General features: G+C 33.9%; 1 protein-coding gene across 2 annotated transcripts in view; it reads right to left on the bottom strand.

The window, feature by feature from the left end:
* The window catches only part of CCDC178 (coiled-coil domain containing 178), a 428,206-nt gene that overhangs the window by 340,950 nt on the left and 61,699 nt on the right, over window positions 1-25,557 (bottom strand). For both annotated transcript variants that reach the window (XM_012782579.3, XM_012782578.3), the window contains exons 6-8: window positions 17,205-17,227; window positions 12,110-12,195; window positions 9,386-9,586 (exon numbers count right to left, since the gene is read on the bottom strand). In XM_012782579.3, the coding sequence (XP_012638033.1) occupies window positions 9,386-9,586; window positions 12,110-12,195; window positions 17,205-17,227 (310 nt within the window). The remainder of the gene's footprint in view (window positions 1-9,385; window positions 9,587-12,109; window positions 12,196-17,204; window positions 17,228-25,557) is intronic.

Genomic DNA, 25,557 nt, shown 5'->3' with positions numbered 1-25,557 from the left:
GGTTACATGATTGGATACTTTCTGGACAGCCCTTGTATATTAATTTCAACCACACAGAACTTTCTCCAGGACAGATAAAATTCTAGGCAATTTATAAACTGCAAATAATTTTAACATGATTGAAACAACTCAAAACATTTCTTAGCACAATAAAATTAAACAAGACAAAGCAGAAAGACATTTGTGAAAATTTTATGAAAATCCCTAAATACTTGCAAATTAAACAGCAAATTCTAAATAAATAATAGGTCCAAAAGCAAATCACAAAGAAACTTAGAAAATATATTGAACTATATGATAATGAACTCACAGCATATGGACATTTATTTATAAAATGCAACTAATGAAGTTCTTAGATGGAAATTCACAGCTTTTAATAGACAATTTTAGAGAATAAAAAAGGTGTCAAGTAAGTAATCAAAGCTTAAAAGCTTTATATTGAAAGAAGTATAGTAGGCCAAATTATTCCCAAAGCAAGCAAAAGATAAGAAATCAGAGAAAGAAGCAATGATACCAAAGCTGAAGAAGAGTAAAAAAAAAAAAAATCAATAAAGCAAAAAGTGATGTTTGGAAAAGATTGACAAAATTTGAAAATCTATTGCAAGAACAAAAAAGGGACAAGGCACAAATTACCAAAATCTGGAATGAAAGAAATCCCATCATTACTATTACAGAAATTAAAATAATTATAAGGGGATATCCTAAACAAATTTATGACAGAAAATTAAACAACTAAAATAAAATGGACAAGTTCGTCAGAAGAGATATATTATCAAAACTGACTCAGGAAGAAATAGAAAACTAAAGGGACTTAAAACCAGAAAAGAAATTGAATTAGCTATTAAAAATATGCTGACAACTTTGGGCTTAAACATCTTGGCCATGGATAGAAAACTCAATAAATGGACCCTTAGTAGAAAAAGAATGGCTTCAAGTAAATTAAAAAAACCCTCCAACTTGAAACTTACAAAGGTTTAGAGGTGGACGCCTATTTTGGCCTTCACCCATCTGCACCCAGATGCTCAAAATAAACAGCATTTTGCTAGACGAGGATTCATGTGTCTCTCTTGGCTCCGGACCTAACATTTGGTGCCAAAACCCGGAAGGACACACTAGGTGGACATGACCTCCAGGACTCTAGCAGGCAAGGCTTGCAACTTGGGAAGCACTAGGCAGTGGCAGCTCGTCCTGGGTTCACTCTCGAATCCTGCTTTCTTCTGAGTCCCCGAGTCATCGGGTAAGGTTTCCACAGATCTTTCCTGAGCCGTGCAGGGAATTCTGTCTAACTTGTCTCTGATTCTGGAGGGTAGTCAGAGCATTCTAGCTTGGCCCAGGTAAAGTAACTGTCCACCCAGACTCTCCTGAACCAAGCTGAGAGACAGACACTGGACCGGGACTTGGATCTTCCTTGCCGACTTCCAAAATCTACACCTGAGATACCCTGTTCCTGGTGAGTAGTGAGCTTTTTAAAGGGCAACAGCGGGGGAACTAATCATTTTAAAGGGCAACAGCGGGGAACCAATCATTTTAAAGGGCAACGCATGATCACGCGTGATCAGCTTGTACACCATGGGGATAAAAGGCTTGCCATTGTTCCAATCGGGGTCTTGCCTGTGGGAGTGACCACTGCGTTGGTGCTCTGGGGCTCGGACCCTGGCTAGCCAGAAAATAAAGCTCCTCTTGTATGATTGCATCCTCGATGTCTCTGCTTTTCTGTTCGGTGGGGCTGTGGAAGGTCAGTCCCTAACATTCTCCACTTGAAAAATCCTACTGGTAATGTAGAGGACTCTCAGTCTCTAAGGCCTTCATTGGACACAGGGACACCTGTTCTGACTTGTCTGGCGCTAGTCGCTTGCTCATTATTCCCGTGCCATTCCTTTGTTCTGGGGACACCTAGAATTTAGTAGAATTGGCTCTGTGTGGCCCCTACTCTTTTCCATGAACTTGGGAGACTCTCAGCCTATTCCTCCTAAAACTACTCCTTTGGGGAGAGCCTCCTCCGAGGTCTCCCTGTCACTACCATGGCAAATGGTCTGAGATTCCCCATGTCCAAACCTTTTTGCCCTCCACTCTCGATGCTCATTCTGTATGAGCTGTAAACCAGCTCAAATCTTCCTACTACACACCAGCCTCTGTCCCCTACTACTTGCTCTTGTTCTGCTCAACTCCCAGGGTAGAGGGGATTGCAGTGGAAGGCATCATGTGGGTGTGTGTCCCTTTTATTTAACTCAATCTTATGATCTGACCTGGCATGACCTCTCCATTGTTCTTTCCTCTATTCTATCCTCTGAGGAGGAGAGAGTTTGGCTTAATGCCCAGGCATATGGCGATGAAATTCATAGATGAACCCTTGCCTGACCACCAGAACAGACCTATTATACAATTATCAAGTCAGAACTCCTGAGGGAACGTTATTCCTTAATATGCATTTTGTCTCCATGCCCAAGTCTGACATCAGGTAAAAGCCCCCACAATTAGATGAAGGCCCTCAAACCCCAAAGAAAGATCTCTTAAACCTGGCCTTCAAGGTCTCTAAACCAACATAGGAGGAAGTAAAGGAAAAAAGAGAGTGGGACTGACAACAGCGCCCTCAAAAAACAGAAAAAGGTTTTCAAATAGTGGCTGCCCCTGCAAAGAACTTTTCCAAAGAGTTACTCAAAAGGACCCCAGGCAAGTAGATGACAAGGCCACACCCTTCTATGGGAACTGAGCCCTGCCTCCACTAGGACTCTGGATCCTAGTGTAAATATGCCCCAGGAAATGGGTTCCGCCAGGACCATTCCCCGTATGACAAAAGAAGGGCGCTGGAAGAGCAAGTGCCCTCTTCTTAAAATGGGAGGATGGCACTTGTGTTCCGGAACCGGCTGCCCCATCCTGAACTGGCATCTTCCATACCCACAGACCCTCTGAAACTGCTTCAGTCTGACTGCACTGCAGCCTTTGGAACAGACTGAACTCTGACACACTGGGATGGCCCAGCTTTAGGTGACTCTCTGACACAGTTAAGACTTAATTAATGCTGGGGGCATGCCCTGAATTCATCCTGAATTTTCAGTGCTTTTATTTCCCTCTCTTACCCCCATCGTCAGAGTAAAAGATAAAATACAAATCCCCTGTGTATTTCACTGCTGGGAGATAGAGTATTTGCCCACCCTTTTTTGTTCCCAATTTTACCCCCACTGGGAAAAGATCTTACAGCTTCCTTACTCTGACTTATAGGAAAAACTTAACTAGAACTTTGCATACAATATTTTCCTTGATATGCTCTGAGCTTTCAAACTATAGAACTTTCTGCCATGTTTCACCTAAAATTATCTCCTCCTATATGTCTATATGTTTGCATGTCTGTATATGTCATATACATATAATGTTTCCCTACCAAAATATGTAAAAGAGCTCTAATTAATTGGCTTACATCAAATATTTCATTAAAAACAAAACAGAAAGTAACTTGTGAGTAAGAGAAAGACATGTAAAAAGGCAGTAAGTGTGGAAATTTATTTTGGTAAGAAAGGATCTTGTGGATTTTTTTGTCCTAAAATGACTGGTTTGATCCAGGTCATCACCTGAAGAGACGCAGCTCTGACTGACCCCAGTTGTTTGGCTACAACACGGCAAAGTTAGGACAAAACAGAACATTTTAGGCATGTTTTGTAGATATTCTGTGCAGGCTGAGATAAAGTTTATAAAGGGAATTTATGAAGGAATTTAGTATGTGAACCAGTTGACTATAATTAGAAAATTTTAGTTATGACTTTTATTTAAAACATTATTAATTCTCTTGCTCTACTTTCAAAAGCCATTGAAGTAGTATTAAGTAAATAAAAAAGTTATCTCCAGGATTTAAACTATTAAATTCCACCTGGCCCAACCTTAGTCATCCTTCTAGCCTAAGGGCTATTGCAAAAAGACAAGCATATGAAATTGTAAAGACTGATTTTAAGAATTGGAATTAGTAAGTTTGGTTCCCTTGTCTTCCTCCACCACCCCTACCCGGTGCCTACCTGCCAGTGATGAAATACACTATTGACTTCTTAAAGGGACTGGAACACATATAGTCTAAAGACTAGATTTTACTCAAGGATTTCCCAGAACAAATTGGGCCTCCTTCAGCTTTCAAGTAATTCTCTGACTGCTTCCACCACTACAGCTGAACTTCTGGGAATCCTGTCTGAGAGTCATCTCTCTGGACTCAAACCTACAGACCTAGAAACTGGTTCCACCTACAGCAAGCTCCCTGAAGGTCCAGCCCATCATGGGTATCAGGCGCCGATAATATGCTGTGGTATACATGGCTCCTTATCGTGCTTTGGCTCCTCTGTATACTTCTCATGTCTCTCCAGTGAAACCCCATCCTGCCTCTATTCTAACTTGAAGACCATGCATTTTCAACCCCCTCCCTTTTAATAATTTAAATGAACTCCCTAAAAAGAGCTCTATACCCTTTCTTAGCAGGAAGTAGCTACAGAAGAAAGATCTCCATCCATTTTCCCAACTTCTGAATTCATATTAGATAGAAATTTAATTTTAACAACAGAGAGAGGGGAATGTTAGGGTGGCCTTGAATCTACTAATTTTCTAATAACAGCTAAAGCTCAATCTTGAGCTCTTCCTACTCTTTGCTGCTTCTCTCCCAAACTAGTAGGCAACCTGCTGGGAAAGACAACAATGCCTGCTTCCCAATTGTTCTAATTTTTAATTTTTTTCCCCTTTCTCACACCCTGCCCTTCTTTTTCTTACATGTATATAATAAAATGGGTGGAATGTTAGATTTAAAGAATTCACCCACCCCAAACTTTATCCAAACCTCCTATGAAACTCACTCCTCTCCCCTTCCTAGGGGTATATTAGGCAGTAGCCTTTGCCAGACCCCTAGGGAGATGAGGGAATGAAATGTAAAAGGGGAACTTACTTTCCTCAGCCCTCCTGATAAGGATGCTTATTCCTCCTGGTTGTTCCCTAGGGAGATAAGGGAATGGAATGCAAGAAGGGAATTTACTTTCCTTATCTCTCCTAGTTGTTTGAAAATAATTTATTTACTCCCCCTAGAAAAACCTTCTATAAAACCAAAGCTCTCCCCTTTTCTCTGATGGATGCCTTTTTCAGCCTCCACCCATCTGCACCCAGATACTCAATATAAACAGCATTTGCTACAAAAAAAAAAAAAAAAAAAAAAAAAAGCTAAGAAATTATTATGATAAGTGGTCTAGAACCAGTAAAACTCCCAGGATTCCAGTAGAGGCTAAAAATAAAAGAATCCTAGATTTCTATAAAAATTAATAACCATTGAAGATGAGAGCACTATAAAACATGTTGAAACCATGGTATAAACAACTCGATATCAGGAATAGTTAACAGAAGCAGGATACAACACATCGGATTGCTGTACACCTTTCTACCCCTTGGGGTAGAAGTAATATCTTATCACTGTAAGATACTGGGCTATAAGGACAATGGACACCTTCTAGCTTCTGCTGTTTACTGCATGTTTGCTAACCACAAGGCATTATGAGTACATTATGGAATGCAAACGAAAAAGACAAAGAACATGGAGGAGCCTCTCAGCTAGGACCAGGAACAGGTTAGAGCCTATCAGGGGCAGGATGAAGTAAGAATCACTGTGGGGGCGGATGCATGATCAGTGTGTAAACAACTTAGATATAAAAGGGTCACTAGCACACAAAGGGGGGTCCCTGCCCGAAGGAGAGGCCACTGCGCTGGCACTCTTGGGGCTCAGACCCTAGCTCGAGCTAGACAATAAAACTCCTTTTGATAATTACAGCCTCGGTGACTCTGTTTCTCTGTCCTGTGGGCCTGCGAATCTCGAATACAACATCACACAGATTCTTGGTTTGAATGTGTTACTTATTTTGGCCCATGGATGTGAAAGGAAGTGAAAGTATTCTAGTTCCAAACTGACACTTTGAGCAGCATCCTATGTTTCTACTCACCCTTTTGTAGTCTTGCCATTTGCCATGTGAAAACAATGCCCCCTAGGAAGCTGTTAGCCAAAGAAGATAAGAGACATAGGAAGCAGAATGTAACCCAACATGGCTTTGAGCCAAGGCCATTGTATCTCCAGCCTGAAAGAGCCTCTTTAGCCAACTTACAGACCCATCAATGGAGGGAAAAATGTTTACTATTGCAAGCAACAGAGATCCAAGGTGATTTGTTACAAGCATTACTGTAGTAACAACTAAATAATTCATGAGACAAACAATGCAAAACAAAACAAAATGAGAAGACTTAGCATCCCATAAATTACTGTGACCTTCCACGGTAGAGGCATTCTGGCAAGCATGTATATGGAACATAATTATCTTCATACTCTGTCCTTTCTGAAAAATCATCTCCTACATTCCCTTTTACCAATCGTACATTCATATTTTTTCAAAGTTTCTGACCACCCTACCATACCTTTTGTTATTTCCCATATGTACCTTGAGCAATCTTTCCTTTTTCAAGGAGTATTTAAAATTCTGCCCACTGGGGTGATTTGCTTTCACCTTTTCCATTTTGGAACTGGGATGCAGCCACTGTCCAAATTGTATATATATACCATTCAAATCCACTCATAAGCCAGGGCTATGATTTTTTCCCCCTTCTTTTGTTTGATGGTCATATGGAAGAACCCATGGAGCCATAAATGTGTTATGGGAACAACAGGGAATCTGCAGAAGCAGGTACAATAGGAGTATCAGAGGAGTCTGAGGCATTAGTTTATTAGTGTCTTAAGATGCTGTTTGGGTATAATGTATGTACTCTTATTTTGCAAGTGAACACTGCTGTGCACATCCAATTTTATAATTTTTAGGATTACATAGCACCCAATTCATGATGGAAAACTTATTTCTAGTTATCTCTTTTGATAGGGAAAAGATAAAACATTTACTAGATAATTGGCTGCATGTTGGATGCCAATGGCTGCCCTTTTCAGGTGGGGGATGTAGTCAGTTTATAGTGACCAAGCACAGAGGAAGGTGCCACTGCTATAAATATCCTGCCTTATTCTTCATTATGTCCCCATGGTCTCTTGCTGCTAACTCTCATTGGTTGAACCCAACAGGAAGACAGAATACAAAATAGATCTTTGATGCAGTCCATTATGAGTCAGCCTCCTGGGCCACAAAAGATATAAGTAGGGATGGGAAGTTATGGGGAGGGATGAATCTGCAGAAGTAACCAGAAGATATCTAGAAAGAAGCGAATTTCCTTATTTTTATAAAATAATATCTAAATGTAAAATAAACATCATGGTTAATGTCAAGGCTGTTAAGGACATTAAAAGTTTTTCTGTTTTATGTGGTAGAGACTTTGAGACTCTAAGGACAATGAAAATGTATAATTCTACACTTTGTAAACAAATTCATAAAATGTAGATATTATATCACATGTATATCAATATAAAAGCAGCAGATTCCTGAGAGCACATAACTTTGCAAGAATATGTTTTAAACAGAAAGCTCTTAAATAATAAAAAAATATATATATATAGCAATAATGAATTTAAATTTCATTGAAAATGTTGGTTACTTACATAAACTAAAGCAGATAAACATAAATTTCAGTTTGAAAGTAGATATAATAGTATTAATTAAAAGGCAACCCAAACAATAAATTATTACCCATGACAAGGATTTAGTCTACTGTCCAAAACACATTTATTAAGCACCTAGAATGTGCACAAATGTATCTCAATTTAATTTTATTTTAATAACCCCTTTAGTAAAACTCCACAGAGTTCCCAAACTACAATTATCTAAGTACACTTATAAAAGGTATATAATATTATACGTAAATTGATCATGAAAAAAATTAAATAAAACTAGCCCTCAACATTAACTTTTCTACTACTACTAATAAGGAAAGGTTGCAGATGACTCCTTGTGGATGTGGATGTGAGTCTGCTCAGGAATCTACTGGAATACAGAATTTCTCAGGGTGTCTATTTTGACCCTATTGTAGCCTCATTGACTCTGAAGCACCAATATATGTGTATGCTTGCATTTATAAATTACATATCTACTTTTTTTTTTTTTTTTTTTTTTTTTTTTTGAGACAGAGTCTCACTTTGTTGCCCAGGCTAGAGTGAGTGCCATGGCGTCAGCCTAGCTCACAGCAACCTCAAACTCCTGGGCTCAGGCGATCCTCCTGTCTCAGCCTCCCAAGTAGCTGGGACTACAGGCATGTGCCACCATGCCCGGCTAATTTTTTGTATATATATTTTTAGTTGTCCAATTAATTTCTTTCTATTTTTAGTAGAGACGGGGTCTTGCTCAGGCTGGTTTTGAACTCCTGACCTTGAGCAATCCGCCCGCCTCAGCCTCCCAGAGTGCTAGACATACCTACTTTTGTATTAGTAGATCATGCACACTATAAATTCTATTCATACAGAGAATTACAGAAAGAATCAAATTTAAAAATATAAATACAAATTCTAATCTTTTCTTAAACTCCCTGGAATGTACATACTGTAAACATTCTGAAACCACAGTTTCAGAGGACTTATGAAATTATAACAAAGGTGTTAGGATTGCCACATTATGACATCTAATTTGAATTAATGACTATTGTCCTAGGGTAATAATAATATTCTTTTATCTCTCAAAGATTTCTTGGTTTAAATGATAGATTAGAAGGGCACCCTAATAAAAAAAAAAACTTATAAAGCATGTGCATACTAAATCAAAACTTACCTTATGAAAGGATAAAAAACTCCCAGCTTCAGGCAGAATCTGGGAGTCAGAAGTGTTTTGATAGCCATGTTTGTATGACAAAAAAAAATCCCATATTTTTAGATTCTTTAATCCTTCCCCATAGGTCCCTCTGTGATCTAAAAGAGTTTCATTCTTAAACATTTATTACTTGCATAACTCTTGGAAACATTTTAGACTTCCATACCTACTAGAAGTTTCCAAAGCAAATTTAGTATTGAATTTTCAAAAACAGATGCATGTAGTTCCTAAAATATTACTTAGAACTCTTTCAATTTTCCTAGATTTAAAAATGTGGCCAATGACACTAACTGGAAATCACTTTAAATTCCCAAATTTCTAGGAACTCAAACACTATAGTCATTGTAGGAAATACATGCTAAATTTTTGCATACCCCTTGGGTACCACAAATGCCATGGAATTTCTAAAATTCCAGACCCAAAAGACAACAGTCTAGATTTGCTCAGTGCAATTTCAGTTTATGTGAACTAACTGAACTAATGTGAACCTAGCATTATTTTTAATAGCATATTTCAAAAGTGCCCTAGTTTGTATGCAAAATAATATGGTCACTCTAAATAGAGGTGACTTTTTTTAATGCAGAGCTGCAATCATTTATCTGTGCCTCTCCAATAGAGTAACTGGCAATATGAAAAATCCTTGTTATTACCTCTCTGCACAGCTAACGGGAGTTCTTCAAGTTTCCAGATTGACCAAGAGTCAATTTTTGTGTTTAGCAGTGTCTTTCTTGATCTTTGTTTCTGTAAAGCTTCTTCAGCTTCTGCCCGGTCAGTTTCTAGACTTTTAATGAGATGGATGGCCTCTGATAGTAATGTTTCCATTTCCTGCTTTAATTCTGGACACGTTTCATCTTAAATAGGAATGTGTATTCACATTTGTTAATAAATCAGTCCATATGCCAGGTGAGAGGATTATTAGTTACGGTATTACTCTCTTAAATATTTATATACTTAATGAGAATATTAGATAAATGAATTACCCTTTTAAAAACAGTTTTCTTTGTAATTTAATCATAATATTGATCATAACCTTTGAAAATATATTTTTAATAAATAATTTATTGAATCATTAGAGTAACTAAATCTCATCCAATATTTTCAGCAATAATATCATTTTATCTGAAGGGAAAAAAACACATGTCCTAGTAACAAGTTTTACTATAGAGCTTTATTTTTTTTTTCTCCCAATTTAGCAATGGATAGAGCTTTATTTTTAATTTATGTTGTTTCTTTTCATTGTATAAGAAAACAAATCATAATAAATGCATCAGATAAATACTGAAAATCCTTAGATTCTTGTTCCTAAAAACAAGATATTTTATATCCTTCAATCTTATCAGATAATAACTTATTTACTGGCCTTGCTAGGAATTCATCAGAATTTCCAAATCCTGTGTATTCAGTTATAATACAAATTAACTCCTTTAATGAGAGATATTTTTGATTCCCTGAATCACAGTTCTGGAATGATATGGCTTAATGTAACAAAATTATTCCCATGGGTATTTATGTGGCTATTCATGAAAAAAAAATGTATACAGAGCCTAATACGTTTCAGGGAGCATGTTGTCTCTTGGAAGTAAGAAAGGTAAGGAAGACAGATATGAGTACTATCCTTGTGGGATTTATACCTATAAACAGTGACTTTTGCCAAAATGTGATATGACAAGAATATATAAACACAAAGTGTCAAGAAATACAAGGCCCCCAAAGAGCTAAGGCTGAAGGGAAAATACTGAAACTGGATCAAGAAAAAAGGGAACTAATAAAGATTTTTTGTTTTGTTTTGCTTTTGGACAATAAAGATAATAATTATCTGTTAGATGGTAGCATCACGTAACAGTTACAAGCACAAGTTCAACAGTCACACAGTTGCTACTTTTAATCTGTTGGACTTGTCAAAGAAATTATGCATGCTGCCTCAAAAGAATTCTTAAGAAACAGGTGTATTTTAATGTACAAAAATGATTTTCTCTGGACTGGTCCTTTATTTGGACTTTTTGAATCTATTGTTTTCTTTTGTCGAATTCTACTACATTTGGACACTTTACATTGCTGTCTTTTTTTAATGAAAATACATTCATTAAATACTGTGTTCTCCAGCCAATTTATGATTCATTCTATAATCAACTTCTATAACAAAATTTCAGTCTGAATCATATGAATAAGTTAATACGACTTATACTTGAAACACTGATTGGGTATACACATGTTTTACCAAAGTTATTCATTATGTTTGTATGTTGTTTTTTATACTGTTCTATAATAGCATCCTAAAATAAATTATATATATATAACTTGGGGTGCTTCTAATATATTGTATTTAACAGCTCTCTCAATTTTTTTCCTGAATGCTATCTCAATTAGTTTTATTGTTTCATATTGACTAAGTGAGCAACTATCTGCAAGTTTTTAACATAAACACTTAATTACAATAAATCTCCCTCATCCTGCTACTGTTTTGCATTTTGGACCCAAATGTACATATTTATAATATACATAATTATAGTTCATTTAACTGTGATTGTGACCATTAATATATTCATCTTTTCTTATAGCATATTTGTCATATGAAAACTTGGTAAGTAATGACTGAGGTTTTCATCTTCATTGTAGATACAAATATTGATAGTTAAAAGAAAAACAGTAAAACAGCCTTGTTATGAATGAAAGCTTTGACAAACTATTCTTGCTGTAAGAAAGTTCTAAATTTATTGGCTATTCTTTACTGACAGTTTTTAGGAAATTTTTAATGGTGAGAGGATGAGGAGGTGTTTAATAAAGTCTCAAGAATATATTCAAATATGTTCAAGTAATTTTAACACAAATCTAAGCCAGTATATAAATTATTGTACATTTTATAAATAATGACAAGACTATTAATCATAACATGTTAGAGCTGAGATATCCAATAATGATAGCATGATCCACATGTAACTATTTACATTTATATGTAAGTAAATGAAAATTAAACCTAAAAATCAAGTTCTTCACTCTCACTAGCCACATTTCAAGTTAAGTGTTCAATAGCTATATGTGGCCAGTAGCTTTTCTATTGGACAGTACAGATACAGAACACTGATTATCACAGAAAGTTCTACTGGACAACACTCAACTACATTAACTTTGTGAGAGGTGGACAGCCATCATTATATATTCAGTATCTAGACCAGTATTTGGTATATAATAGTCATTAATAAATATTTGTTGAATGAATGCTTAATCAAATGATACAGAGGACTCTTTATTATATACTCATAAGAATTATAAACCTTTTAAAGATGATTATGGTGACAATTAGAAATATATTAAATAAAAAGCCAATGAACTTTTAAATAGAATTACATTTATTTAAGTATAAGAAACAGTTTTACCTCTCCTTTCTTCTGGTTTGACTTCTTCCACTGGTGTAGTAGTACCCCTATCTTCTTTCAGATCTTTTGTGGAAGAAGTTCTGCTCCTGTATAATGGGAAAGAAGCAATTAATCAATAAAAACGGGCTGTATAAGTTAGTAAAAAATGTTTAGGTGCTCTTTCATCGAATTTTAAATATTTGTTGTGAAATTCTCTATACTTGATAATCTTATCAGATAGAAGACTAATCAAAATTCTAACAGTTAATGGGATTTATACTTAATGGTAAATTAATAGAAACTCAAAATTTCTTTCTTTCTGTCTTTTTTTTTTTTTTTTTTTTTGACAGAGTCTTACTCTGTTGCCCGGGCTAGGGTGCCGTGGCGTCAGCCTAGCTCACAGCAACCTCAAACTCCTGGGCTTAAGCAATCCTTCTGCCTCAGCCTCCCAAGTAGCTGGGACTATAGATAGGCATGTGCCACCATGCCCGGCTAATTTTTTCCATATGTTTAATTGACCAATTAATTTCTTTCTATTTTTAGTAGAGACAGGGTCTCGCTCTTGCTCAGGCTGGTTTCGAACTCCTGAACTTGAGCCATCCGCCCGCCTTGGCATCCCAGAGTGAGTACTAGGATTACAGGTGTGAGCTGCCGGCGCCTGAACTCAAAATTTCTTTAGAGGATATTAAAGCTGTGGTTTTTTAAAGACATTAGTCTTTCCTAGAGCATGTTTCAATAAGGAAAAGGAAGTGTACTGAAAATAATCCGAGTGACCTATTTCTGTAATTTCAGTTTAGCAGTTTCTGGGGAATCAATGTAAATGACAAGAGCAAAAGTACTATTTCAGATTTAAAATTAAGAAGCTTTTAGAAAAATATCTAAATTAAAATGTCATTTCCTTTCTAAAGTATCTTTATACCTAGAGTTCTATATGTTGAATGACAAAATATTTCTTATTATCAGTATTTCTCTGGTCCTATTCTACTATTTTAGAATCTTAAAATGGCCTTCATTGTATTTTTTAAGCAGTATTTTTTCTCTGATCAAAATTATAAGAAAATTCGTATCAAAACAAAGCAGAGAATTTCTTTTTGAAATTGATATTAAATTATTAATATTTTCTGATAAAGAAGTATTACATATTAATTTAAGAAATCTGTATAGATACCAAAAATCATAAATATGAAATAATTCATATTCATTCACTCTCTTCAGAGATTATGTAGAATATAATAGTCTAGTGATATTTCAATTTTTATAAAATTAGAGTCATGGAATTTTATAACCTGCTTTAGTTACATGTCACTGTATCCAGTGTATTTTACTACCATTTAATATTTCTAATGGCTGTATATTTTTTGTCTTTTGGTGTTCCACCATTTATTTGGAAAAGCCTGTCTATTCCAAGGTTAGAGAAATATTAATTATATTTTCTTCATTTAGTTTTAATTTTTATTTTAAAATGTGTTTGTTGAAAAATGTGATGTATTTTTTCTTATTTCTTTGTTTTTTTAAAAAAATTAAACATAATTGTTCCAGCATCAATTAGTAAGTAATGATTTCTCTGTAGGCTTTTAATGCCAATTATATAATATGGTAAATTATTATACATAATTAGATCTATTTTTGTGTATTCTTTTCTAAAGTTCAGTTAATTCTTGAACCAGTGAAATTCTATGTTAATTCTTCTATTCTTTTTTATTGAGGCAAAAGTCGCATAACATAAAATTAACCATTTGAAAGTACAAACTTTAGTGACATTTTATTGTTATCCATTGCCAATGTTGTACAAACATCATCCTATCTAGTTCCAAAACATTTTCATCACTCCAAAAGAACACTCCTACTTACTAAGCAATCTCTACTCTTTCCCTAACCCATTAGTCCCTAGCAACAACTAATCTTCTCTGTCTCTGTGGATGTACCTATTATGGATATTTCACATAAATGGAATCAGGTAATATGGAATCATATAATAAGTGACCTTTGTGTCTGTCTTCTTTAACTTAGCATAACTTAGCATAATAGTTTTGAGGGTTATTAATGTTGTAGTATGTAGAAGAACTTCATTTATTTTTATAGTGGAATAATATTCCATTGTGTAGATAAAACTTGCTTTGCCTATCTATTAATCCACTGATGGATTTGGGGTTATTTCCACCTTTTGGCTATTGATAATATTGATGTTATGAACATTTGTATACAAGTTTTTGTTTGAACACCTGTTTTGAGTACTTCTGTGTATACACCTTGGAGTGAAATTGCTGGATCATATGGTAATTCTAGTTTTCAACTTTTGAAAAGTCAACAAACTTTTTCACAGTGTCTAAATCATTTTATATACACTAGCAATGTACAACAGTTCCAATGTTGAATAAAAGTGGTAAGAGCAGGCATCCTTATCTTGCTCCTAATCTCAAGTTGAAAACTTCCACTCTTCACCATTAAGTAAACACAACATAAGCCAAAGGTTTTTCATAAATGTTCTTTACTGTGTTTAGGAAGTTCCATTACAATCTAGTATTATGAAAGATGTTGGCTTGTCACAAGTTTTTCCTACCAATTGAGATGTTCACATGGTTTTCTCCTCTATTTTATTAACATAGGATATTACATTAATTAATTTTTGTATGCTCAACCTTGCATTCCAAAGATAATAAATCTCACTTGATTATCATTTATAATAATGTTGCTGGACTCAGGTTGCTAGTATTTTGTTGAGGATTTTGGTATGCATATTCACAAAGATATTTGTTTACAGTTTTCTTATTATATCTTTATTTGATTTTGGTGTCAGGTTAATGCTGTCTTCATAGAATGAGTTAGAAGTGTTCCCCCTTCTCTTCTATTTTCTGAAAGATTTTGAGAAGGGTTGATGTTAATTCTTTCAATGTTTAATAGAATTTACCAATGAAGCTATTTGGTTCTGGGCTTTTCTTTGTTGGAAAGTTTTTGAGTATTCATTCAGTCTCTTTATTTTTTATAGGTCTGTTCAGATTTTCTACTTTTTCCTGAGTCACTTTGCTAATTTGGGGTTTAGCTTACTCTTCCTTATCTAGTTATTTAATGTATAAAGTTAGGTTACTTGATTTGGGATCTTCTTTTTAAATGTAAGCATTTATAAGCTCTAAAGTTTCCTCTGTGTACTACTTTTGTTGCATTGTCAACTTTTAGTATATATTGTGGTTTCATTTTCATTTATCTCAATGTGTTTTCTAATTTCCCCTATGATTATTGTTTTGATCCATTGATTTATAAAGAGTATTTTGTTTAATTTCCACATATATGTAAAATTTCTAGGTTTCCTTCTGTTACTGATTTCTAGTTTCATTCTATTGGGTCAGAAAAGATACCTTGCATGATTTCATCTTTTTAAACTCATTGAGATATTTTTCATGGCCTAATATATAATCTATCCCAGAGAATGTTTCATGTGTATATGAGAAGAGTGTGTTTTCTACTGTTGTTGGGTGGAATGTACTACATAAAGTGGTAGGTCTAGTTGGTTCTAGGGTTGTTCCAAGTCTATTTCCTTACTGATGTTCTGTTTAGTTCTTTTATCCATTATTCAAAGTGGGGCAATGAATTCTCAAACACTTATTATAGAACTGTCTGTTTCTCCCTTCAACTGTGTTAGTATTCTTCATGTATTTTGAGGTTATGTTGTCAAGTGAGTATATCTATAATTTTTATATCTTGTTGACTGAGTAACAAATTTATCAATATATCAAGTCTTTTTTGTCTTCTATAACAAATTTTGATTTGAAGTCCATTTTGTATGATATTGGTATAGCCACCCTGGCTCTTTTGGGGTGACTATTTGCATTGATTATGTTTTTTCATACTTTCACTTTCAAACTACTTGTATCTTTGGATCTCAAATGATTTTCTTATAGATAGCATATAGTTGGATCATGTATTTTTATACATTCTACCACTCTGTACCTCTTAATTGGAGAGATTAATACATTTTATATAAATCAGTTACTGTCAAGGAAGAACTTATTTTTGTCATTTTGCTATTTATTTAGTATATTATTTTATCTTTCTCATTCCTCAACTCCTCCATAACTGCTGAGGAGATTGGGTGTTTGTTAAAATACTCCTTCAATGCTTATCCAGGCTGTTTACAATCCTGCTTTTGCCTTCAATTCCTCCCTGTGCAAATCCTAAAGTTCTGCTAGAAGTAAAAGATTAGAGTCTTCTCATGTCTTTTCTGAGCATATTTCCAGCCCTCATTATATCTGTGTCCTTTTTTTATATAAATTTTATATTTGTTATTATTTTTTTATATTTTATTATTAGTTTTTTTCTTTTCGTTTTTTTTTTTTAGATAACAGGCCATCCAGTCGTATGTGTCCTTCTTAATTTCCCAATATATTGAGAGCTTTGAATAACCCCATTCCCTTGTGTATCTTTTCCCAAACTCTTTCTTCTCAGGCATTTTGGCCTGTCTAATGTTTGTCCCAGCTGTTATCCATAGCCTCAGGCTGCTTGTGGCAAGTATATGCCTTTAAATGCTTTTAGCAAACATTGCCTGGAAGCAGCCCCAACCCTGTGATTGCTCCAAGTCAGGCAAAACAAAGACACGTCTTTTTTGCTGGTTCCTCAGGGAGCTGTCAGACAGGTCAAAACACTCAAACACAATTCTTTCAGAATAAGGTCCCTATTGTTCTCTCTGGTACTAGCAATCTGCACCACAAGTATGCATTGCTCTCTTCATAGCTACCACCAATCCGTGGGTTGAAAGATGGTGAGCAGGGAATTTAAAATGTCACAGTGCTCTATGAATGCAATGCAGCAGCTTCTTTCTTCATTAGATTTTCCCCGGGTGGTTGTGAATTTTTGAGTAGATTCCAGATTTCTGCAAAAGTTGATTCTGACCAACATTTTGCAAGCTTTATATTTGTTTTTGTGGAGGGATCAAACCCTGGAGACCCCTATTCTGCCATTTTCAATGATATCCTAATTCTTATATTTTTAAAAACACATTTTAATATCTAATATGGAAAATCTTGCATTCAATTACCTGTTCCTTTTGAACTAAACTGTACTATAGCAGTGATCGAACTTTTAACATTAAAAATAAAACAATAAAAGCATGAAAGTTTCTTACCATTCTTCAAAAGAAGTTTCAAACTGTCAAAATAAAAGATCTAAATAAAAATCAAATTTTAAACATCTGAAGAAACAGTTGGTAAACTTAATTTAAACTTGAACTCACTGATAAAACTGTCAAATCTCTACAGCACATACGTCACTATATTGTTGTCTAATTATACTTTCTGTTGTTACCCAAACAGGTGTATACTTCTACGTATTTCTATCCTTTTATTATTACTCCCATCTAATTTTACTTACCTTTTATCTCTGTGATTCCATTAATAAATATTATCCCTTTGTCAAGGGCCAGTTAAAATGCCAATTATTCCCAAAAGACATTGCATATAATCAGAAGTCCATGATATCTGTTGAATTTTAATGTATTACCAAAGTGTGGTAAACACAAAATTATATATGGGTTTACAAATATTTAGTTTTGCATGATATTATGCCTTTTCTGAACTATAAAGTCCTTGGCAGGGGTCATGTTCTACAAATATATCCTAATAGTCCCTTGGGTCATAAGAAGCATAAATTACCAAAAACATAAAGTCAGAATGTTATGGGTTTCATAGATCATCTCAAATTCAAGATATTACATTTGGCATATGTGATTACTTCTCTTCAATTCCCATGCCTACCAAAATCATCTGAAAAAAAAAAAAAAATATATATATATATATATATATATATATCCATAGTCCCATGTCATGTAATGACAGGGATACATTCTGAGAAATGTTTTGTTGGCAATTTCATCATTGTGCAAATATCATAGACTATACTTACACAGACCTAGATACTATATCTTACTTCTTACTATATACCTAGGCCATATGGTATTGCTCCTAAACCACAAACTTGTATAGCATATTACTGTACTGAATACTGCAGGCAATTTTAAGACAATGGTAAGTAACTGTGTATCTAAACATATCTAAATATATAAAAAGTACAATAAAAATATATATTGTAATCTTATGGGACCATCATTGTATATATGGCTCATCGTTGACCAAAATGTCCTATGTGGTGATGAGTATATATATACATATATATATATATATATATATATATATATATATATATATATATATATGTATGTGTGTGTGTGTGTGTACAAAAACACAGAAAACATAAAATAATAAAATCAGTGAAATAGATATTTTAGAAGAATTTCCAGAAATAGAAAGTGATCAGATTAGACAGATAGTAAAAATAGAGCAAAGAAAAATGCTCAAAATAGACAAACGGAAAAGATCTCAGGATATATTAAAGGCTTCTTTATGGCTCATGAGGAATTCCCAGTTTGTGAGGATAAGCCGGTAACAATCAATGTAAATATTGAAGGACTGCCTGTGGATGAGATGGGCCAGTCAGTCTTATTGCAGTCCATCCACAGAATCTAGAATATGTGGCTGAAAAGTTGCTTTCTAGTCATTGCCAGGAAAAGAGCTCTCTAACCACACTGAAGATCTACCTATGATAACCAGTCATCCAGCATGGAGGTTATTGTTCTACAGAGAAACAAAATACAGCCTGAGTAACTAGTAGAATCTCACAATAAATATAAACAAGTGAGAGAAAACAAGGGCAGATTCAACCAGGAGTGAAATATTCTAAAATGACAAATCAAAAGTAAGCTTATCTGGCAAAATTAGAGGCCCTGATTTTCTTGCCTGAACATATTACCTCTTATTTACAAAGAGTACAAGTAAAATTTTCTATTTACTAGAAAAAGCTTTTGACATAAGCAAACTCTGACAGCTATTAAAAAAACAAAGAAACCAACAAAAAAACAAAAAATATATGCTAATGATCATTAATCAGTCTGGTCTATACATATACAAAAGACAATGAAGAGTACATAAATATGTGAAGAAAAATTGGAGTGTTAAAAGTAAGAAAATTTACTTCAAATCTAACAAAAATATTGGAATGAACAAAAGTAAATATAATAATAATATAAGGCATATGTCTCTTTTCTCTATAATGTTAAAAAAAAGAAAATTTAGTACAAGAATGTCAATATCCAAATATGAAATAGAATAAGTTATGATTTCAATAAGTTATGATTTCATTATTATAAAATGTTCATGTCAAATAAATGGAGATGGAAAATAATTAAATGAATGATATTAGAGTAATGTGAATAATTATTTGCAAAAGACAGTATTGTATCTGCTTCATCCTGTAAACAAACTTCAGATAGTTTAAAAGATCTAAATACAAAAATTAAAAAAATATGAAATAATAAAACATTTTAATAATATTTATATGAGGAAGATACTTTTAAACAATACAAACATCCCAGAATTTATAATACAACTTATCTGGCTACATTCAAATTTCTATATGAAAAAATGACTAAGTTAAATGACTCGTACAAGCAGAAAAGCTAATTGCAATTATATAGAAAATAAGATTATAATCAACATTTGTATAGATATATAAAAATAAGAGAAAAATTTTAAAAAATATATGAGCAGATTAATAGAAAATTAAATGCAAATAGCCAAAAAGCATGAGAAACGACATGCTAATTATGTATATATTTATCTATATCTGTGCTCATGCATGCACGATTACATACATACATATACATAAATTATATTAAGTAAATATGTCACAAAACCGCTAATTAAACAATATTATAGTCATCAATTTGCTTGTATTCCCCATTGTCTCCTACCCAATCCTTTCCTCTAAACAAGCTGTGGCATTTGCTATACTGTTGGAATTTTCTTCTGCTAATAGTATAATAGATTCAGTGGAATCTAAAAAACTCTGAAAGAGACTAAGTTCATCTACATAATAAAAAACTAATGAATGCAGTTCTTCTGAAAAACCCAGTGGTTTTTTTTCATGTAATGTGACAACTTATTCTAAAATTTATATGGAAGAGCAATATACCAACAATACTCAAAGAACTCCAAAAAGGAAAAACAAAGAACTACTATACCAGATATCAAAACATATTATAAAGCATGGAAATTAGTAAAATAAGGTATAAAAATAGGGAGGTAAAATTGACCAGTAGGATGGAGAAGCCAGAAATAGATAAAATCATATATGAAAATTGATGATAGATGGCATAGATGATTTCTTGGAAATCACTGTATTTGCAATAAAATCAATATTGAGAAAAATAATTTTCCTTATTTTAAAAAATAAAATTAGATACCTAGTCCATTCTTACATGAAAAAAAACTAGTTTCCCATTGTTAAATTTCAAATAAAAGCCTAAAATTTTAGAAGATATAATGGAAAATTTTATATGACTGCATTATGAAAAGATTTCTTAAATAAGACCTAAACACTTAAAATAAGGGCAAAATGATAAATTTAATTGCATTAAAACTAAGAGCCTTTTTACTAATCACAACATGTATAACTTAATCAAGGTAATAAGTTGTTCTTACAAGTCAATAAGAAAATGTAAGTAAATCTGAAAGAAAATGGGCAAAAGATAAACAGGCATTTTGCAGAGAAGAAAATGAACCTTTAGTGAGCATATTAATGGATTCTAAACTACTGGATTATAAGGAAAATGCTATCCCTTGGTTTTAGAAACTGGCAACTGAGAGTCCTGCATAATGCAGAAACCTACATCAGGTTGATTTATATGACAGTTCTAAGAAGCCATTTGAAGTTGAAGTATCACAAGAGAGTCAGGAGGAAATTGGTTAAGAGGCACTTCAATGAATTGTGACATAATTATATCAAAAATTTAAAGTCCTTAACAAGTGAGTAATGCTTAATTAATATTCTCAGTTTGATCCTTTTAATACTGTAATAGAAGATGATTTGTTTTATAAAGATAAAAATAGATTACCCCAATTTTTCTAAGTAGAGTATAATTTATTATGGAGAAACATTTTAGGGTACTATATCAAAACATTACCCTACCAACATTTTTTGTAGAAGTAAGGAAGAAATAAGAAAAAATTATGTGAGGCAACAAAATTTCAGGTACCTAGTATTTAAGTACTATTTATTTGGGATATTGAAATGATCAACATAGGGAAGACCTACAATACAGGAGACAAATCTGAAGCATTACTAAATTCATAACTGCCTATTTGAAATATAGTTTTAATAATCTCTCCAAGTCACTTTAAATTGTTATTTTAAATAAAATGCCTGATTATAATTAATCTTGAAATTTCATTTATTGTCACAAATATTTGTGTTATTTAGAAGCTCTGATTTAAATATCTAATACAGGCCTGGAGTGGTGGCTCACGCCTATAATCCTAGCACTCTGGGAGCCAAGGCAGGTGGATTGCTCAAGGTCAGGAGTTCGAAACCAGCCTGAGCAAGAGCAAGACCCCATCTCTACTATAAATAGAAAGAAATTAATTGGCCAACTAATATATACAGAAAAAATTAGCCGGGCATGGTGGCACATGCCTGTACTCCCAGCTACTTGGGGGCTGAGGCAGTAGGATCGCTTAAGCTCAGGAGTTTGAGGTTGCTGTAAGCTAGGCTGATGCCACAGCACTCATTCTAGCCTAGGCAACAAAGTGAGACTCTGTCTCAAAAAAAAAATTTTTTTTAAATCTAATATAATAAATTATATCCAACAAACTCCAAAATCCCCTATATTCTTATTTCTGTCTTTTTCAGAAGAGTAAAAAGTAACAGAGGTTGGAGGGGGCCTAAAACTGTCAAACTGGACCTAGTTTAAAAAATTATCACTTTATAGGGAAAAATGAAACACTTCATTTATTTATAGGTCTAAACAACATTGCCCACAAATTCTTACTTGATACCTCTAACATTTTCATTGAATCTGTATTTTTAACTCTGTATTTCAATTGGAAATTATTACCAAATATTTCAAGTATTTAAATTTTATTTTTGAGACAAAGAAAGTATTCATCAAACCTTCTATTTTCCACTGTAAAAATTAGAAAAATTTAACTTCATGTTAGGAATTTCCTTTTGTATTTTGAAACATTTGTAAATATGGCGTATTAATACTGAATACTATGTCTATAATCATGGCAATGAAACTAAAGAGGACAGGAAAGAATTGTAAGAAATTCCAAAGACAGAGTTATCACAACCTCATGACTAAGTGAAAGGGTTGATTGAAAGAGAGTTCCACATCGAAGATGGTTTGGATGCTCTCACCATGTGTGATTGAGTGCATTGTGCTGTTGCTCAACTGAGTAAGGCAAGTCAGTATGATGAAGGAGAAATGTTATTGTAAGAAATTCAGGTGGAGATGTTTGGCAAGCAGATAGAAATATAATCTGCTAGGCAGGAGATCGAAGCTTAAGTCAGAGAATTAAGAATCATTAGCATATTCAAAAAAGTGGCAATTGCTGGAATCCAAGTAGTCACTAAGAATGTATTTAATTGAGAAAGGATTTTAGCATAAAACTCTTCAGAGACATCTTGGCGAAAAGAGAGACTAGAATGAAGTCAAGATGAGAGAAGGTTTTAAAAAAGTAAAGTAAGAACTGACACAAAGTAATTTTGTATATTTACTGGTTATTTTTCTTCTGTCATTATTTAAAACACTAATTTCATTTGAAAATTTCCATCTATCTCTCTGTTCTTTAAATTGCTGTATCACCTTGAGTATTTCTCAAAATTCTCAAAATTATAAAATTATTAGGCTTCAAAAACTTCAAGCTTCTCATTCTTTGTATTTAAGAGAAACTCAAATAGTTATAAAATCAATTAAACTGAATAAAGAGGGAAAATAAAAAACAGAAATATAAGAAAAAGCTTAATTCATTCTTCTGAAACTGAGAATAAAAATATAGCCCAAATGCTGCGTTTCATGTTTGATGTGCAAATGATTCTTTAAACTTTTCTAGGGGATCTCTGTATATAAAAATTAGATATTAGAATATAGTGATGATTTATTCTTGTATAGATGCACTCAATGCAAAATTGAAATGGGGAACTCAATTATTTCCAATTATTTATTGACCATATATCATTTGCTACAATACTGAGTAAAAAGGCCAGGCCTGAGCCTAGAGAAAATTCTCAATTTAGTGGGAATCAGCTCATCACAGTACACGAGAGAAGGTGATTTATTGCTATGAGAGGTGCAGATAAGATTAGGGACTTCCCAGGGGGAACAAAAAGATAATTCAGTTGGAGGAAAAAATATCTTATGTAACATTTAAATTTAAAAGCATCAAATCATTGTTAGTATGTTAAAGTAAATGACTGAATGAATGAATATCTTCTAATTGCTTTGTCTTTTACTATGTTTCAGAATGTAATATTATTCAAGGACACATATATTAATATAATGAATATGTCTGATATATTTTAATAATGTGACTAATTTTATTTTATTAGTTAATTAGTTATAGTTTTTAGTAGTCCTCTTTATGTGCTGTGAATAGATAATTTAGTGGCTAGTCTACTCATTAGAGGGTGATTAAACTGAAAAGTCTTTGTACCACTAAAGTGGTGAATGGTGTCTTTTTATTTTAAACCACCTTCATCCCTTATAATTCAAATCACTAGTGCTTTTTTTCTTAATACAATGCTATTAAAAACATTGTAGATCTTCTGTGAATCTTACTGCAGTTCACTTTGTGTCCTAAAAGGTAAAGCCATAACTCTTTATGAGCTGTATCTTTCTGTACTTTGAACATGTCAAGGTATTTAGAAACCTAATAGACTTTATAAAGTCTATTGGGCACCACCTTACATATTACTGATATTTTAACAAAGTGTTTTATAGCCACGAGCTTGATTTGCTGTTCATCGTGAGGACATTTCTTTAAAAATCTTGCTGGCTGGAAAGATTTGACATAAGAAACAGAAAATTTAAGGAAGGTGCCTACAGAATGTTACGCTACTTGGCTCTTTAGAATGGCATCTAAGAATGTTAAAGATATGGTCCTACAGCAGACTGATATGCCTAAACTAAAGAAGGATATGAATAAAAAATATCCATACTCCAGGCTGGATATGGCTGGAGTAATGTCACTGAAAATGGTGGCGCAGGGTGCTCAAAGAATCAGTCCCTTCACTAAAACAACCATTACATTAGTACGCACTGACAGATTTGCTTTTTCAGAAGCCTGGCATCTAATTTTTTTAAAATTACAGCAAACAGGGCAGTGTTTAATGAAGTTTAATGAGTGAATGTTGGTAAGATACTGTTGCAGCATTTTTGCTTTCCTGTCTTCCATGTCCCATTCTCTGACATGGTGGTGGTGACTTGAAACAGCAGTCCATATTTCTGGTACAGAATACTGGTGCCAGGGTTAATACAGACCACTTAAAGTATAACTGGGGTTTGCAGTTTGGCCTATCTGACAGTGCCCTGAGGGACTGCACTGAAGCTGACTTTTGTTTCACCTCTCATCCTTGGACTGGAATGGCTTTCTGAGGGGTATTGGAGTTTGTCAAAGGATTTAAACATATACACTACCTGTACCTCCTTGGGCAAGGAGCAGAGGATGGAGTAAGCTGCAAACAGACCCCAAAGCCCAGGGTGGAAGGGGCCAAGGAGGAAGTTTTTTGGGGGAATGAATAATGGCTCAGAAGGCTACCTTGTATATCTGGAAACTGGAAAGCAACACACACGTGTAAGACCAGATCCATGCTCAGAGAAGACTTGAAGCTTGCACCTCTGGCAGATCTATGAGCTGCATGTAGTAGAGATAAAGGCTGAGTAAGAGCTGTTGATAGTGAAGAGTGCCTGAGCTTAAAGCCAAGCTGTGAAGACTGGGAAAGTTTTGTTTGTTTTTGCTCAGGCATTTGAGGATATTCCTGTCAGATCACTGATTGAACACTCAGATAACAGAGACGTTAGTGCCTATACATGACAGGGAATACAGTTGTTGCTAAAATAGTGTTGAAAAGTCATTAAATGAATGAATGCCTGCAGCTCTCATAAGTCACCAATAGCAAACTCTTGGGAAAGGAGAATCTGACTGTGAAGGCTGCCACATTACCAAAATATCCTTTGTTCCACTACCACAACAAAATAACACAGCACAGAAAGAAACATAAACATGGTACATTCATAGGAAAAAACATAAAATAAACTGACCAAAGTCATTCCTGAGGAAGCCCAGACATTGATTTTGCTAAACAAAGAATGTAATCAACTGTCTTAAATCTTCTCAAAGAGTTAGAGGAAACCATGAGCAAAGAAGTAAAGGAGAACAATGTCTCAATGAACAGAAGATATCAATGGGGAGATAGAAATTAGGGGGAAAAGGAACCAAATAGAAATTCTGGTGCTGAAAATTACAATAACTAAAATGAAAACTTTACTACAGGGTTCAAAGCATATGAAAAGATACTCCACCATCTTTAGTTATTAGGAACACAAATCAGAACCATAATGAGATTATCACTTTATACTTATTATG

This window comes from Microcebus murinus, chromosome 17 (genome assembly GCF_040939455.1).
Source record: "Microcebus murinus isolate Inina chromosome 17, M.murinus_Inina_mat1.0, whole genome shotgun sequence".
NCBI lineage: Eukaryota > Metazoa > Chordata > Mammalia > Primates > Cheirogaleidae > Microcebus > Microcebus murinus.
The sequence above is the reverse complement of the archived record's forward strand: the minus strand, read 5'-3'. Positions and strand labels throughout refer to the sequence as shown.